Source organism: Cyprinus carpio, chromosome B19 (genome assembly GCF_018340385.1).
Source record: "Cyprinus carpio isolate SPL01 chromosome B19, ASM1834038v1, whole genome shotgun sequence".
NCBI lineage: Eukaryota > Metazoa > Chordata > Actinopteri > Cypriniformes > Cyprinidae > Cyprinus > Cyprinus carpio.
In genome coordinates this window covers 27,058,255-27,070,754 of record NC_056615.1, presented here as the reverse complement: position 1 = coordinate 27,070,754, position 12,500 = coordinate 27,058,255, and the positions used below count along the sequence as shown (strand labels likewise).

Sequence of the window (12,500 nt, the reverse complement as noted above, 5' to 3'; positions counted from 1 at the left end):
TCAATATTATAGTAACGTAGTACCAACTGACTCTCATGTATATTTTACAGCAGTAGTTAAGAGCATTTTTATCCTTGAGAAAATTTGACATGTACTGTACCTGATATACAGTACAGGTCAGAAGTTTGGAAACATTAATATTTTTAATGTTTTTGAAAGAAGTCTCTTCTGCTCATCAAACCTGCATTTATTTGATCAAAAATAATACAGAAAAAAACAGTAATATTGTGAAATATTATTACAACTTAAAATAATAGTTTTCTATTTGAATATACTTTAAAAAATAATTTATTTCTGTGATGCAAAGCTGAATTTTCAGCATCATTACTCCAGCCTTCAGTGTCACATGTAACATCCAGTCTATCACATGATCATTTAGAAATCATTCTAATATTCTGATTTATTATGAGTGTTGGAAACAGTTCTGCTGTCTAATATATTTGATGAATAAAAGGTTCAAAAGAACTGCATTTATTCAAAATAAAAAACAAAATTCTAATAATATATATTCTAATAATATATTTTCTTTACTATCACTTTTTATCAATTTAACACATCCTTGCTGAATAAAAGTATTGATTTTATTTAAAAAAAGAAAGAAAAAAAATTTACTGACCCAAATTACTGACCAGTAGTGTATATTGTTATTACAAAATATTTATATTTTAAAAACATAGCTTCTTGTTTTTTTTTTTTTTTTTTCTTTTTATTCATCAAAGTATCCTAAAAAAGTATCACATGTTCTGAAAAAAATATTAAGCAGCAGGAACTGTTTCCAACTTTGATAATGAATCATCATATTAGAATGATTTCTAAAGGATCATGTGATAATGATCCTAAAAATTCAGCTTTGCATCACAGAAATAAATTGATAATTTAAAGTATAATACATTTAAAAACAATTATTTTAAATTGTAATAATATTTCACAATATTACATTTTTTTCTGTATTTTTGAGTCAAATAAATGCAGGCTTGATGAGCAGAAGAAACTTCTTTCAAAAACATTAAAAATAGTAATGTTTCCAAACTTTTGACCTGTACTGTGTATCCAAAATAATCAATACTGAATAGAATCGAATCATGAAATCTGTCAAAACCCAGCCCTCAAACAGGTGCAGATCGACTCACCTCGTGATAAACCGACGGCTTGGATAAGGAGGGGATGGTGAAGGACAACACTTTACTCTGCCCGTCTTTATCAACGATTTCCTGAGAGAGAGAAATCATAAACATGACGGATTCAGACACATGAGGGAACATGCAAACCACAAAACCCTGCAACTGTACTCAAGTTACACAAGGCAATAACCTCAATGACGACGCCTTTACAAATAACCATATTAATGAGATTTAGGAGCACATAGGGGTGTCATATTTACTCTGTTTAACTCGTTTTGTGTGCTGTTGATGAAAAACGGCAATAAAGCTCAACTAAAACAATATTCATTATAAGACAACAGACTTGCAATAAAAAATAAATTAAAAAAGAATTTAAAAAATTTCCCATCGGTCTCTTTAGCAGAATGATGAACGCAATCAGATACACATCTAATGCATTTCCTTCACACTGCAATTTCATTTTATTCCATTAACACTGAAAACAAAACTTCCCGTCTTTGTCAGGAAGCGAAACTGGACTTTTATTTGTTTATTTGGATCCCCATTAGCCACTACCAACATTATTCCCAAAGCGTTCATTTCATTTCAATTAAAACTCATCTGAAGAATGCATAGAGACAAAAAACAAAAGCAAAACTATATTCCACCCCCCCCCCCAAATCTGATCATTTTAAATATTTATTACAAATGAAATATAAATACTATATCCATATAAACTTTATTACACAAAAAAATATATATAAAAAACTTTAAATATATAAAATATATCAATATTACAAAACACTTGCCCAAAAATGATTTATATAATTTTATATACTTATTATATATAGAAAAGATTTTCCCCTTTATATATTTTATACACACACACACACACACACACACATCAATACATACTACAAGGAAAAAATATGATTTTCTAATTTTCTAAATGCATAATTTTATAATTATTTAAAAAATAAAACAAAATAATTGTATTAAAAATTGAATTGAATTGAATTTACAAAAGATGTAATGCATGCATATATATATATATATATATGCATGCATTACATCTTTTGTAAATTGAAGAATTTGCTCACTGTGCTGTTTGTTTATTAATGCCATGCCAGCTTCTGTTTTTAAGGCAAGAAACATTTATGGTAAATTACAACAGACTCTTAGAATTATATTTGGTAAACAGTGTTAACTGCATAAAGAAATGTCTCTCACAAAGTAAAATCTAATAATCTCCAGCACTGATGGAGAACGAGTCACGAGTTTGACAAGGTGTCGAAACATTTCAGCACAGTCACGATGACAGCGCAGAGCGCTTGCGGTTCACATGACGCAGATCGAGTGAGATTTCAGTGTCGCTCTGCAAATACAGGACACCCACCGGCCGTCTGTCGATGACTGACAGCTGACCTACTCTGACATTCAGGGTCACTTCACGAGACGGAAACCCATGAAAGACCACCGACGTCGCTCAGCGCCGGGCTTCCCTTCTCACAGCCGGCTAAAAACACCACTCCCACAGCTAAAGTTCACAGGAAAAGCCTCTCTCAGCCACATTTACACCACTTCTTGACATGGTTTTAGGGATCGGGGAAAAGCCTTGAATGTCTTTCAAAGATGTTTCCAAGTCACACTGCTGTGCACTCATTTGCTGATTAAAAACTGATGACCAAAATAAAATAAAACAATCATTCGATATACACACAGAAAACACGCCAAAATAAAAGTTCTGTTACACGTGAAGATACAGACTAAGTCTTGAGTGAGTTGATATGTATGTAGATGTATGAGTGGAGTCTATGAAGTGTGTGTGAGTTGAGCAGGGCTCTCACCAGGTTGTAGATGCCCAGCAGAAGCGCCTCGATGCAGCCGCTGCAGTGAGGATCTCGTGCCGCCGTCACCGACAGGTAACTCCACACCAGCTCCGGCAGAAACTGCAGAGTGAAGCGCTGTAAACGCGGCTCGCCGCTGCGGTAAAACTCAAACAACTGATGACACACCGGCTCCAGCAGCTGAGACACACAAACACAGGCCAGTTACACCACTGCACCAAACACACATCTCATTTACACACAACACACTGAGATTAAAGCAGGAGTCTACAAGAAATCATTTATACTCCAAAAAGTCTAATATACATATACATACACATATATGCATACAGGTGCATCAAAAAAAAAAAAAAATTAATATTGTGAAAAAGTTCAGTTGTTTATGTAACATTTCAAAAAGTGAAACTTTCATATATTCTAGATTCCTTACATGTAAAGTAAAACATTTCAAAATATTTTTTATTTTATTTTGATGATTAGAACTTACAGCGTTTTGCAAATAATTTTTTTGATTGATCTTAAAATATTCTAATATTTTATATTACTGGATTTTTGACTTGCATGAGCTGTAAGCTCTAATCATCAAAATTAAAACTAAAAAACTTTTGAAATGTTTTACTTTACATGTTACGAATCTAGAATATATGAAAGTTTCACTTTTTGAAATAAGTTACAAAAACAATTGAACTTTTTCACAATATTCAAGTTTCTTGAGATGCACCTGTACACACACACACACACACACACACACATATAGATATAGATATATACACACACAATTATATAATTATAATATATTATTTTGATGTATTATTATTATAATTATTTATACAATTAAATAGAATTGTATTTATATATATATATATATATATATATATATATATATATATATATATATATATATATATATATATATATATAAAAATACAAATTACAGAAACATTTTCCCTAAAATAAATAAGTAAAATAAGATATCAATTTAAATACTTAAATTTAATTTATTTTAAAAAGTATCTCAAACGGATTTACAAAATACAAAATCTTTGTCCTAAAATGTAAAAAAAGATTAAATATATATTTTTTTATTATATAAATTTAAATAATTAAATTATTTTATTTTATATAAAATGTCAAAAAATGCAAAAAAAAAAAAAAATAAAATACTTAAGTTTAAATTAAATAAATCACTAAACCAGGGTTAATTCTCAAACTGGGGTATGTGAGAAAACATGTTAAAAAAATAAAAATAACTAAAATTAATAAAGAAAAATCACAAAAATTACAATAAATAATTAAAAATAAAAACTCTTTATATTACTGTATATATTGACTTTATATTATATAAAAACTACATGATAAAATTACCAAAAAAATCTGCACCTCAAAAACATATCAAAATATCTGCTATCACAGAACTGTAAACATGCAAATGTATTGTAAAATTATTGACATTAACTTGTATCTCATCGATACTTCAAGTAAATATTTTAGGTCACGGGTGTTTTGGCTGACAAAAACAGTTCAGGAACATCAGGTCCAACCAGTTTAATACTGACTGACATTAAACAGCTTTACAAAACAATGAGGCAGACAGATGACGGGTTTAATTCAACACCAAATGATACTAGCGTTCAGCTTGATGAGGACTGGGACCTGATTTTATCTACAGGGATTTGATCACTTTATGATATTACTGGTTAATATTTCATATCATATTACATCAGCCTTGATTACATCACTTCATGTGCTGAAGTGTATTAGATTCTGATGAAACACTACAAGCAAACAGTCTTTTTCTGTTGCAAAATAAGACCAGGAACATTTATTAAAAAGTGGCATGCTGTTTTTAACTCTTTCACCGCCAGTGTTTTTGCTGATTTTCACTAAAATTTCATGGCCCCCAGAATATTTAGTTGATGAATATCTGAACATGCAATACATCAAAATAAAAATAAGACCCTATACTTTAAAAATAAATAAATAAAGAAATGTTTTTTATAGCTTCAAGCAATGCATTTAAAAAAAAAAAATCACATTCATATTTAATGATATTTTATCATTTAAAGTGCATTTAATATATTATACTTCGAAGAAAGTATATGCATTGGGTTTGTACGAGCTGTTTTTATGCATGTTTTAGAATTTTTGTTGCATTTGGTGTTTTGAACGCTTCAAAACCATTTTACGAAGCAACGAAGCAACTTAAAAATAAATAAATAAATAAATGTTTTTTATAGCTTCAAGCAATGCATTTAAAAAAAAAAAAATCACATTCATATTTAATGATATTTTATCATTTAAAGTGCATTTAATATATTATACTTCGAAGAGAAAGTATATGCATTGGGTTTGTACGAGCTGTTTTTATGCATGTTTTAGAATCTTTGTTGCATTTGGTGTTTTGAACGCTTCGAAACCATTTTACGAAGCAACGAAGCAACTTAAAAATAAATAAATAAATAAATAAATGTTTTTTATAGCTTCAAGCACAGTTTTTTTTTTTTTTTTTTTTAATCAACACTTGAATGACAGTAGGTTTCATAAAAAAGCAACATTGTGAGCAAAAAGCTGAGAAAATCGCATTCTTATCAAATACTACATCTGGATAATATTCAGTAACATTATCAAAGCAAAGATGAAGTCGATGGCTTGCATCAGCATCCCAGAGCTTGCACAGGTCTTTGCCACTTTCTGAATTGACATTTCACTCTGTAACATTAGGCAGTTTTCATTTATATGCGGTTAGTATCGACGATCGCATTATTTTTCATATTAGTAATGGCCCCTTTTGAAGCACTGCTTCGTGAAGCTTCGAAACTTTTGTGAATCATTTGTTTCTATCAAACTATACAAGTATATTTTCTGAAGAAAATGTTACTGGTGCTTGCCGTGCAAAACTCGGCAGTTGGTTGCTTGAGACTGTATATTCAGTTGCTAGGTTGGCACAAGTGGTTTCCAGGGTACTGCTAAGCAGTTGTTAGGGTTTTCTGGGTGGTTGCTAAGGTATTGCCTTGCCTTACCGCATAGCAACACACTAGCAATGGCCCTGGGTACCCTAGCAGCCACATAACAACACTCTAGCAACTAACCTGATTACCCTAGCAACAGCATAGCATCATCCTAGCAACCACCCCAAGTATTCTAGCAACCACATAGCAACACCCTAGTAACCACCCCGATTGCCCTAGAAACTGCATAGCAACACCCTAGCAACCACCCTGATTACCCTAACAACCACATGGAAACACCCTAGCAACAATCCCAGGTACCCTAGCAACGGCATAGCAACACCCTAGCAACCACCCCAAGTATTCTAGCAACCACATAGCAACACCCTAGTAACCACCCTGATTACCCTAGAAACTGCATAGCAACACCCTAGCAACCACCCTGATTACCTTAACAACAGCATGGAAACACCCTAGCAACAATCCCAGGTACCCTAGCAACGGCATAGCAACACCCTAGCAACCAACCCAAGTATTCTAGCAACCACATAGCAACACCCTAGCATCCACCCTGGGTACCCTAGAAGCCATCCTAACAACCACCCTGGGTACCATAGCAACACCCTAGCAACCACCCTGATTACCTTAACAACCGCATGGAAACACCCTAGCAACAATCCCAGGTACCCTAGCAACGGCATAGCAACACCCTAGCAACCAACCCAAGTATTCTAGCAACCACATAGCAACACCCTAGTAACCACCCCGATTACCCTAACAACCACATGGAAACACCCTAGCAACCATCCCAGGTACCCTAGCAACAGCATAGCAACACCCTAGCAACCACCCTGGGTACCCTAGAAGCCATCCTGGGTACCATAGCAACACCCTAGCAACAGCCCAGAATACCCTAGCAACCGCACAGCAACACCCTAGCAACCAACCCAGGAACCCTAGCAACTGCATAGCAACACATTAGCGTATCAAATTGCCAAAGTCACATGATTTCAGTAAATGAGACTTTGTTACGTCATTACCATTACAAAAGATTTCGAAATTTCAATGGTTTGCCTGTGAACCCATGAATCAATCGTGTTTATTGAGATCACCTCCCAACGGCGAACCAGCGTCTGTGGTTTTTACTTGATCTCAGATCAGTTTCATCAATTTGAAGACATTTTAATTTGTGTAATTAAAAGGATGAGTGGTAGTTAATAGTCTCTTACTGGCCTGTTTAGAAAAACTCTCCATAAAACAAACTAAACAAGCCCTGCAAAATAATAATAATTAGCTACTTTTTTAAAAATCACATGCATTAAAGTGCATTTAATATACTATACTTCGAAGAAAGTATATGCATTGGGTTTGTACGAGCTGTTTTTACGCATGTTTTAGAATTTTTGTTGCATTTGGTGTTTTGAACGCTTCGAAACAGCGAATCATTTTACGAAGCAACTGGTTCAACTGATTCGAATCTTCAAAAAGCTTCTCCCATCACTATTTCATATGCTTTCATATGAGATCGCTCGTTTGTGCTCATTCAGGAGATGCATAATAGCGCCCCCTAGCGTCTAACAGCGAAAACACAGAAACATGGAAAGTTAGGTGTTTGGCGAGGAAAGAATTAAAAATCAGCGCCCGTATTCACAAAACATCTTAAGGCTAAAAGTAGCTCATAACTCGCAGATTTAGGAGACAATCTTACAAACAATGGGCGTGTCAGTTATTTATTTTTCACAATTCCTTGTGAACATTACATGTGCATATAAAATAAAAGCAAACTTCGTACTTAGTTGATGTTAAATACTAGTTTGTGATTGATTTCAGTAAAACGTTTGCTGTTGAGAGATTCTCGTGTGATTGTGTCATTGGTTTGGCTGGTGTATAGACACACCCGTCCCACAGAAAACACATCATCAATCATCACTGTGATGTTATGCTGCCATGACAACAGACCGCATGATTATGAGCTCATACTGTAATAACTCACGCTGACATCAGCGAACACAGAAATAGACATCAGTAACGCTGATCTCAAGAGATATTCTGGTTATTTCAGTCTCTGAGTTTGATCATAAGATCAGAAAACGCATTTGTATTACTTGAAAACTTTGAAACTATTTGAAAATGAAGCGCTGGCAGACAAGAGCAAAATGTCAAGCTCATATTTTAAATTGTTTGTTTGTTCGATTGCCCGAATCATCTTTTTAAGATACTTTTCTTCAAACTTCTGTTTAAATGTTTTAAAAATAAGAATAAAATTATAGTAGCATATTAATATATTAGTATAGCAATATAATTCTTATTTAAAAAAAAAAAAAAAAAAAAATTCCAGGTAAAAATATATATAAATAATAAAATTCAATTACAATTTTTCTTAAATCATTCAGCCTTAGCAGTGATATTTTAGTATCATTAAGATACTTCTATAGTTTTTAATCGTTTGAGTTATTTATTTATTTTATTAATTACAAAATTATTCAAGGTTTTATTTGATGAGGTTTTATAAGGTTTGTTAGGTTTTAACTTCATTTTCTTTTATTCAAAATGAAAACTGAAGCTAACTCCTTATATTATTTAATTCTATATTTTTATAAATATATTAAATTTTATATAAATAAATGAATATTTTGCACATTGTAAAATTACTAAAATTAAAAATAAAGATTTATTTTAAATATTTGCTAAAGTTTTAGTAATTGTGTCTATTTGCCATTTTTTTATCATTACAAAATTATTCAAGGTTTTATTTTATAAGGTTTGTTAGGTTTAAGTTTCATTTTTTATTTTTATTCATTATAAAATTACTCAAATTAAAAGTTAATACTGAAGCTAACTCAAAATATTAATAAATACTATAATAGTACACAAATAATAAAATTAATTTTAAAACAAATATTTTGCACATTATTAAATTACTTAAATTAAAAATAAAGATTTTTTTTATTTAATATTTAGTGAAGTTTTAGCAATTTTTTTTTTTAATGTATTAATTTTTATTTCAGTTTTAGTTTGTTATTTTAGTACATCACGTTTATTTTAGTATTTCACTTTACTTTTTTCCCCTCAAAATAACTTCTTTTTTTGTTCAGTTTTTAGTTTGAGTTAACTATAATAATCACATAGATCACAATATGTTTTATTTCTGTAATCGCTGTATTTCTGGGAACTAGTTCCTTAAAGTGGCCTTTACACCTTTAAGTTGAAAACAGCACACAATATCTTTATGAAAACACAAACACAGAGTCAGGGACAGAGATCATCTTACGTCGCTGTAATTCTCTCGTATGACTTTATAAAGCGCAGGAACCAGAGAGCCCTTGTCCTTCAGAGAGGCTGCGTAGCTGGAGACGGCCGTCTCTGGAAGAGTCTGAAACACAGCAGAAAACACGGCCATGACACCATCTCAGAGAAACCATGAAGATGATCACGAGAGAGAGAGAGAGAGAGAGAGAGAGAGACGACGCACCTTAAACTCAGACAGCCACTCCTCCACTACGCCTTGATCCATGGCCAACATCTTCCCTCATCTGCTGCAGGAGATCCAGCCTGAAACACAGACTCAATTAACCATAAAACCCTCTCAAAGTGCTCTTCAATGGAAAACAGGACTTTCCCTGCTTTTCAGAAATAAAGGAAGCGGACTTGAAGTCCTACAGTATGTAGAAGTGTTTATTTAAACTAACTTTTACGACACCCAGTTCAGTGCTGTTCACTAAAACTATTATAACAATTTTCTATAACTGAAATAACTGAAGATTTGGCAACCAACAGAAATACATCATTTGTGGTTGAAGTAGTAAAATTACTAAACCTATAACTGATTTTCTTAAAAATTCAATCAAACAATCAATTAAAAAATTCCACATTACACAATTACATTAAAATTAAAAATTAAAATATAAAAAAAAAATCTAACTCAAAATATTAATTCATATTTTAATGGAAACATACTTAAATAAATATTGCATATTACATAATGACTAAAATACAAAAACAAAATGAAAACTAAAACTATAGTACAAAACTAAATGAATAATATACATAATTAAAAAACAAATAAATATTTTGCACATAAATTACTAGCCTAATTAAAAATTTAAATGAAAAATTAAAAATATAGAAATAAAAGCTAACTCAAAATAATATAATAATTAAATTATTATTAATAATATTATTAATTATTATTAATAAATACTATATTAGTCCATAAATAATTGAATACATTAATTAAAAAAAAACTTTTTTGCACAACACAAAACTACAATTTAAGAATTATAATGAAAACTGAAAATACATTAATAAAAGCTAACTCAAAATGTCAATAAATACTACGATAGTACATAAATGAATACATTACATAAAAACAAATACTTTGCACACTACAAAATTACTTTTAAAAATTAAAATGAAAACATAAAAATAAAAGCAAACTAAAAATATTAATAAACACTATAATAGTACGTAAATAATACTAAAATGACACCGACTAGTTGCACTATGAAAATTAGTTATCAAAACAAACAGCCACCAATGAGCTCATTAACATATGGCCACCTACATTTATATAATTAACATATTCACAATTCAGAAACATCCCTGGCCAATCATATCAGAGCTCATTTACATATTGTAAAGGTACAGCAGCAGAAACTGCTTCAGAGAGTCAGAGAGAGTGAAAACAGTGGCTTTAACCCTTGACCTCTCGCTCTAAACAAGGTAATGAGAAATTCTGGCATGAGGTGAGGAAAATCAGATTAACAAACGTAGCGTAAGGCCAAAATTAAACACAGAGGCGTTGTTTTTACTCCAGGGATCCTAGTAAATTACATCAGTAGATAACTGTGCTGTTAACCTGCCTCTAAAAAAAGACACAGACTTTAACTAGTTAACTAAACGAGGATAACGGAGACCTGTTTATATGACCACAGGCTAAATACAGGCTAAATAGCTCAATTCTAAGCAGTGAATTTCAGATCACATTTCTGCCTAAACATTTATAGTCAACAGTGATATGCATATCATGATACACAACTTACGATAAATATAGATTTTCATTTTGATTTTAAAAGTTAGAAACATTGCAACAAAAGAGATTATTAAATTAAATAATTCACATTTTTTTTAATTACGAAAACAATTAATTATAAAATAAAATTACTATAAAAATAATTTAAATGAAAAGAGGGATGGATGGAAAGAGGGGAAGAGGGATGGATGGATGGTAGGGCTGGGTGATATATCGAATATTAGCCATAATATCGCAATAGTTTGGAAGATGATGTAAAATTTGAAAATATCGTGAATATAGAATATTTCAAATTCAAGCATACTTTCCCAAAAGAACGTCCAAAAATGGAACATGTTACTGCGGACTGCTCTACACGCCTCTACTACACGAGTGCGGTTGCCAGATATCAAGAGTTCAAATCCCAGAATCAGGGATTCGCTGTTATACAGAGAAATTTTCTTCCTGGTGTTTTGCATATTTTAAGCAATCTGGCAACCATGCGCATGCAAAGCGCCGCCGCAGATGATCTGATAAACAAACAAGCTGGAGTTTAGCATCTAAATGAAAGCATCATTCAGCCGGTCTGTGTTCTGTCATGAGATCTCGACTGTACTGTTTGCGATTGTGGTCGCTGTATACACGCTGTATAAACTCAATCGCTCTTGTGTGAATAGAGAAACATAGGCTATGGCAATGTGGAATTACTAAAAGGAATTTCACTGTTATAATATTTTTCATTTGTTTTACCAGTTTTCATAATATAGACCGAGAGAGTGTATAAGTCTCTGGTATTAGACTTATACACTTATACCAGTTGCACAGTGTAAATTGTGAATCGCATGCAATAAAAAAAGTTGACATAATGCACTTTCTGTACTTGTTTTGCACTACTTGAGTTACATAAACGTGTTCATTTAATAAAAAGCAGTAAGTGATCCCTTGGTCTAGAGTTTTTTTTGTTATTTAAATGCAAATGCAAACATATCGGGATATATACTGAATATCGTAAAAATTGACAATATCGAGATTTAATTTTTTCTATATATATCGCCCAGCCCTAATGGATGGATGGAAAGAGGGATGGATGGATGAAGGTAGGAAAGAGGGATGGATGGATAATAGGATGGATGGATGGATGGAGGGAAAGAGGGATGGATGGATAATAGGATGGATGGATGGATGGATGGAGGGAAAGAGGGATGGATGGATGGAGGGAAAGAGGGATGGATGGATAATAGGATGGATGGATGGATGGATGGATGGAGGGAAAGAGGGATGGATGGATGGATGGAGGGAGGGATGGATGGATGGTAGGAAAGAGGGATGGAGGATAATAGGATGGATGGATGGATGGATGGAAAGAGGGATGGAGGGATGGATGGATGGATGGATGGATGGTAGGAAAGAGGGATGGATGGATAATAGGATGGATGGATGGATGGATGATGGTAGGAAAGATGGATGGATGGATGGATGGATGGATGGATGAAGGAGGGAGGGAGAGAAAGATGGATGATAAATGGATAGAGGAAAAGAGAGCTGAATGGATGGAAGGAAAGAGAGATGGATGGATGGATGGATGGATGGATGG

The 12,500-nt window shown here is 32.5% G+C and overlaps 1 protein-coding gene across 1 annotated transcript in view; it reads right to left on the bottom strand.

Annotated features, from left to right (window-relative positions):
* Nucleotides 1-12,500, bottom strand: part of fam126a (family with sequence similarity 126 member A) — a 37,769-nt gene that overhangs the window by 9,139 nt on the left and 16,130 nt on the right. The window contains 4 exon segments of the mRNA XM_042745348.1: nucleotides 1,131-1,211; nucleotides 2,948-3,127; nucleotides 9,167-9,268; nucleotides 9,368-9,447. Of these exon segments, the coding sequence (XP_042601282.1) occupies nucleotides 1,131-1,211; nucleotides 2,948-3,127; nucleotides 9,167-9,268; nucleotides 9,368-9,418 (414 nt within the window). The 5' untranslated portion in view covers nucleotides 9,419-9,447.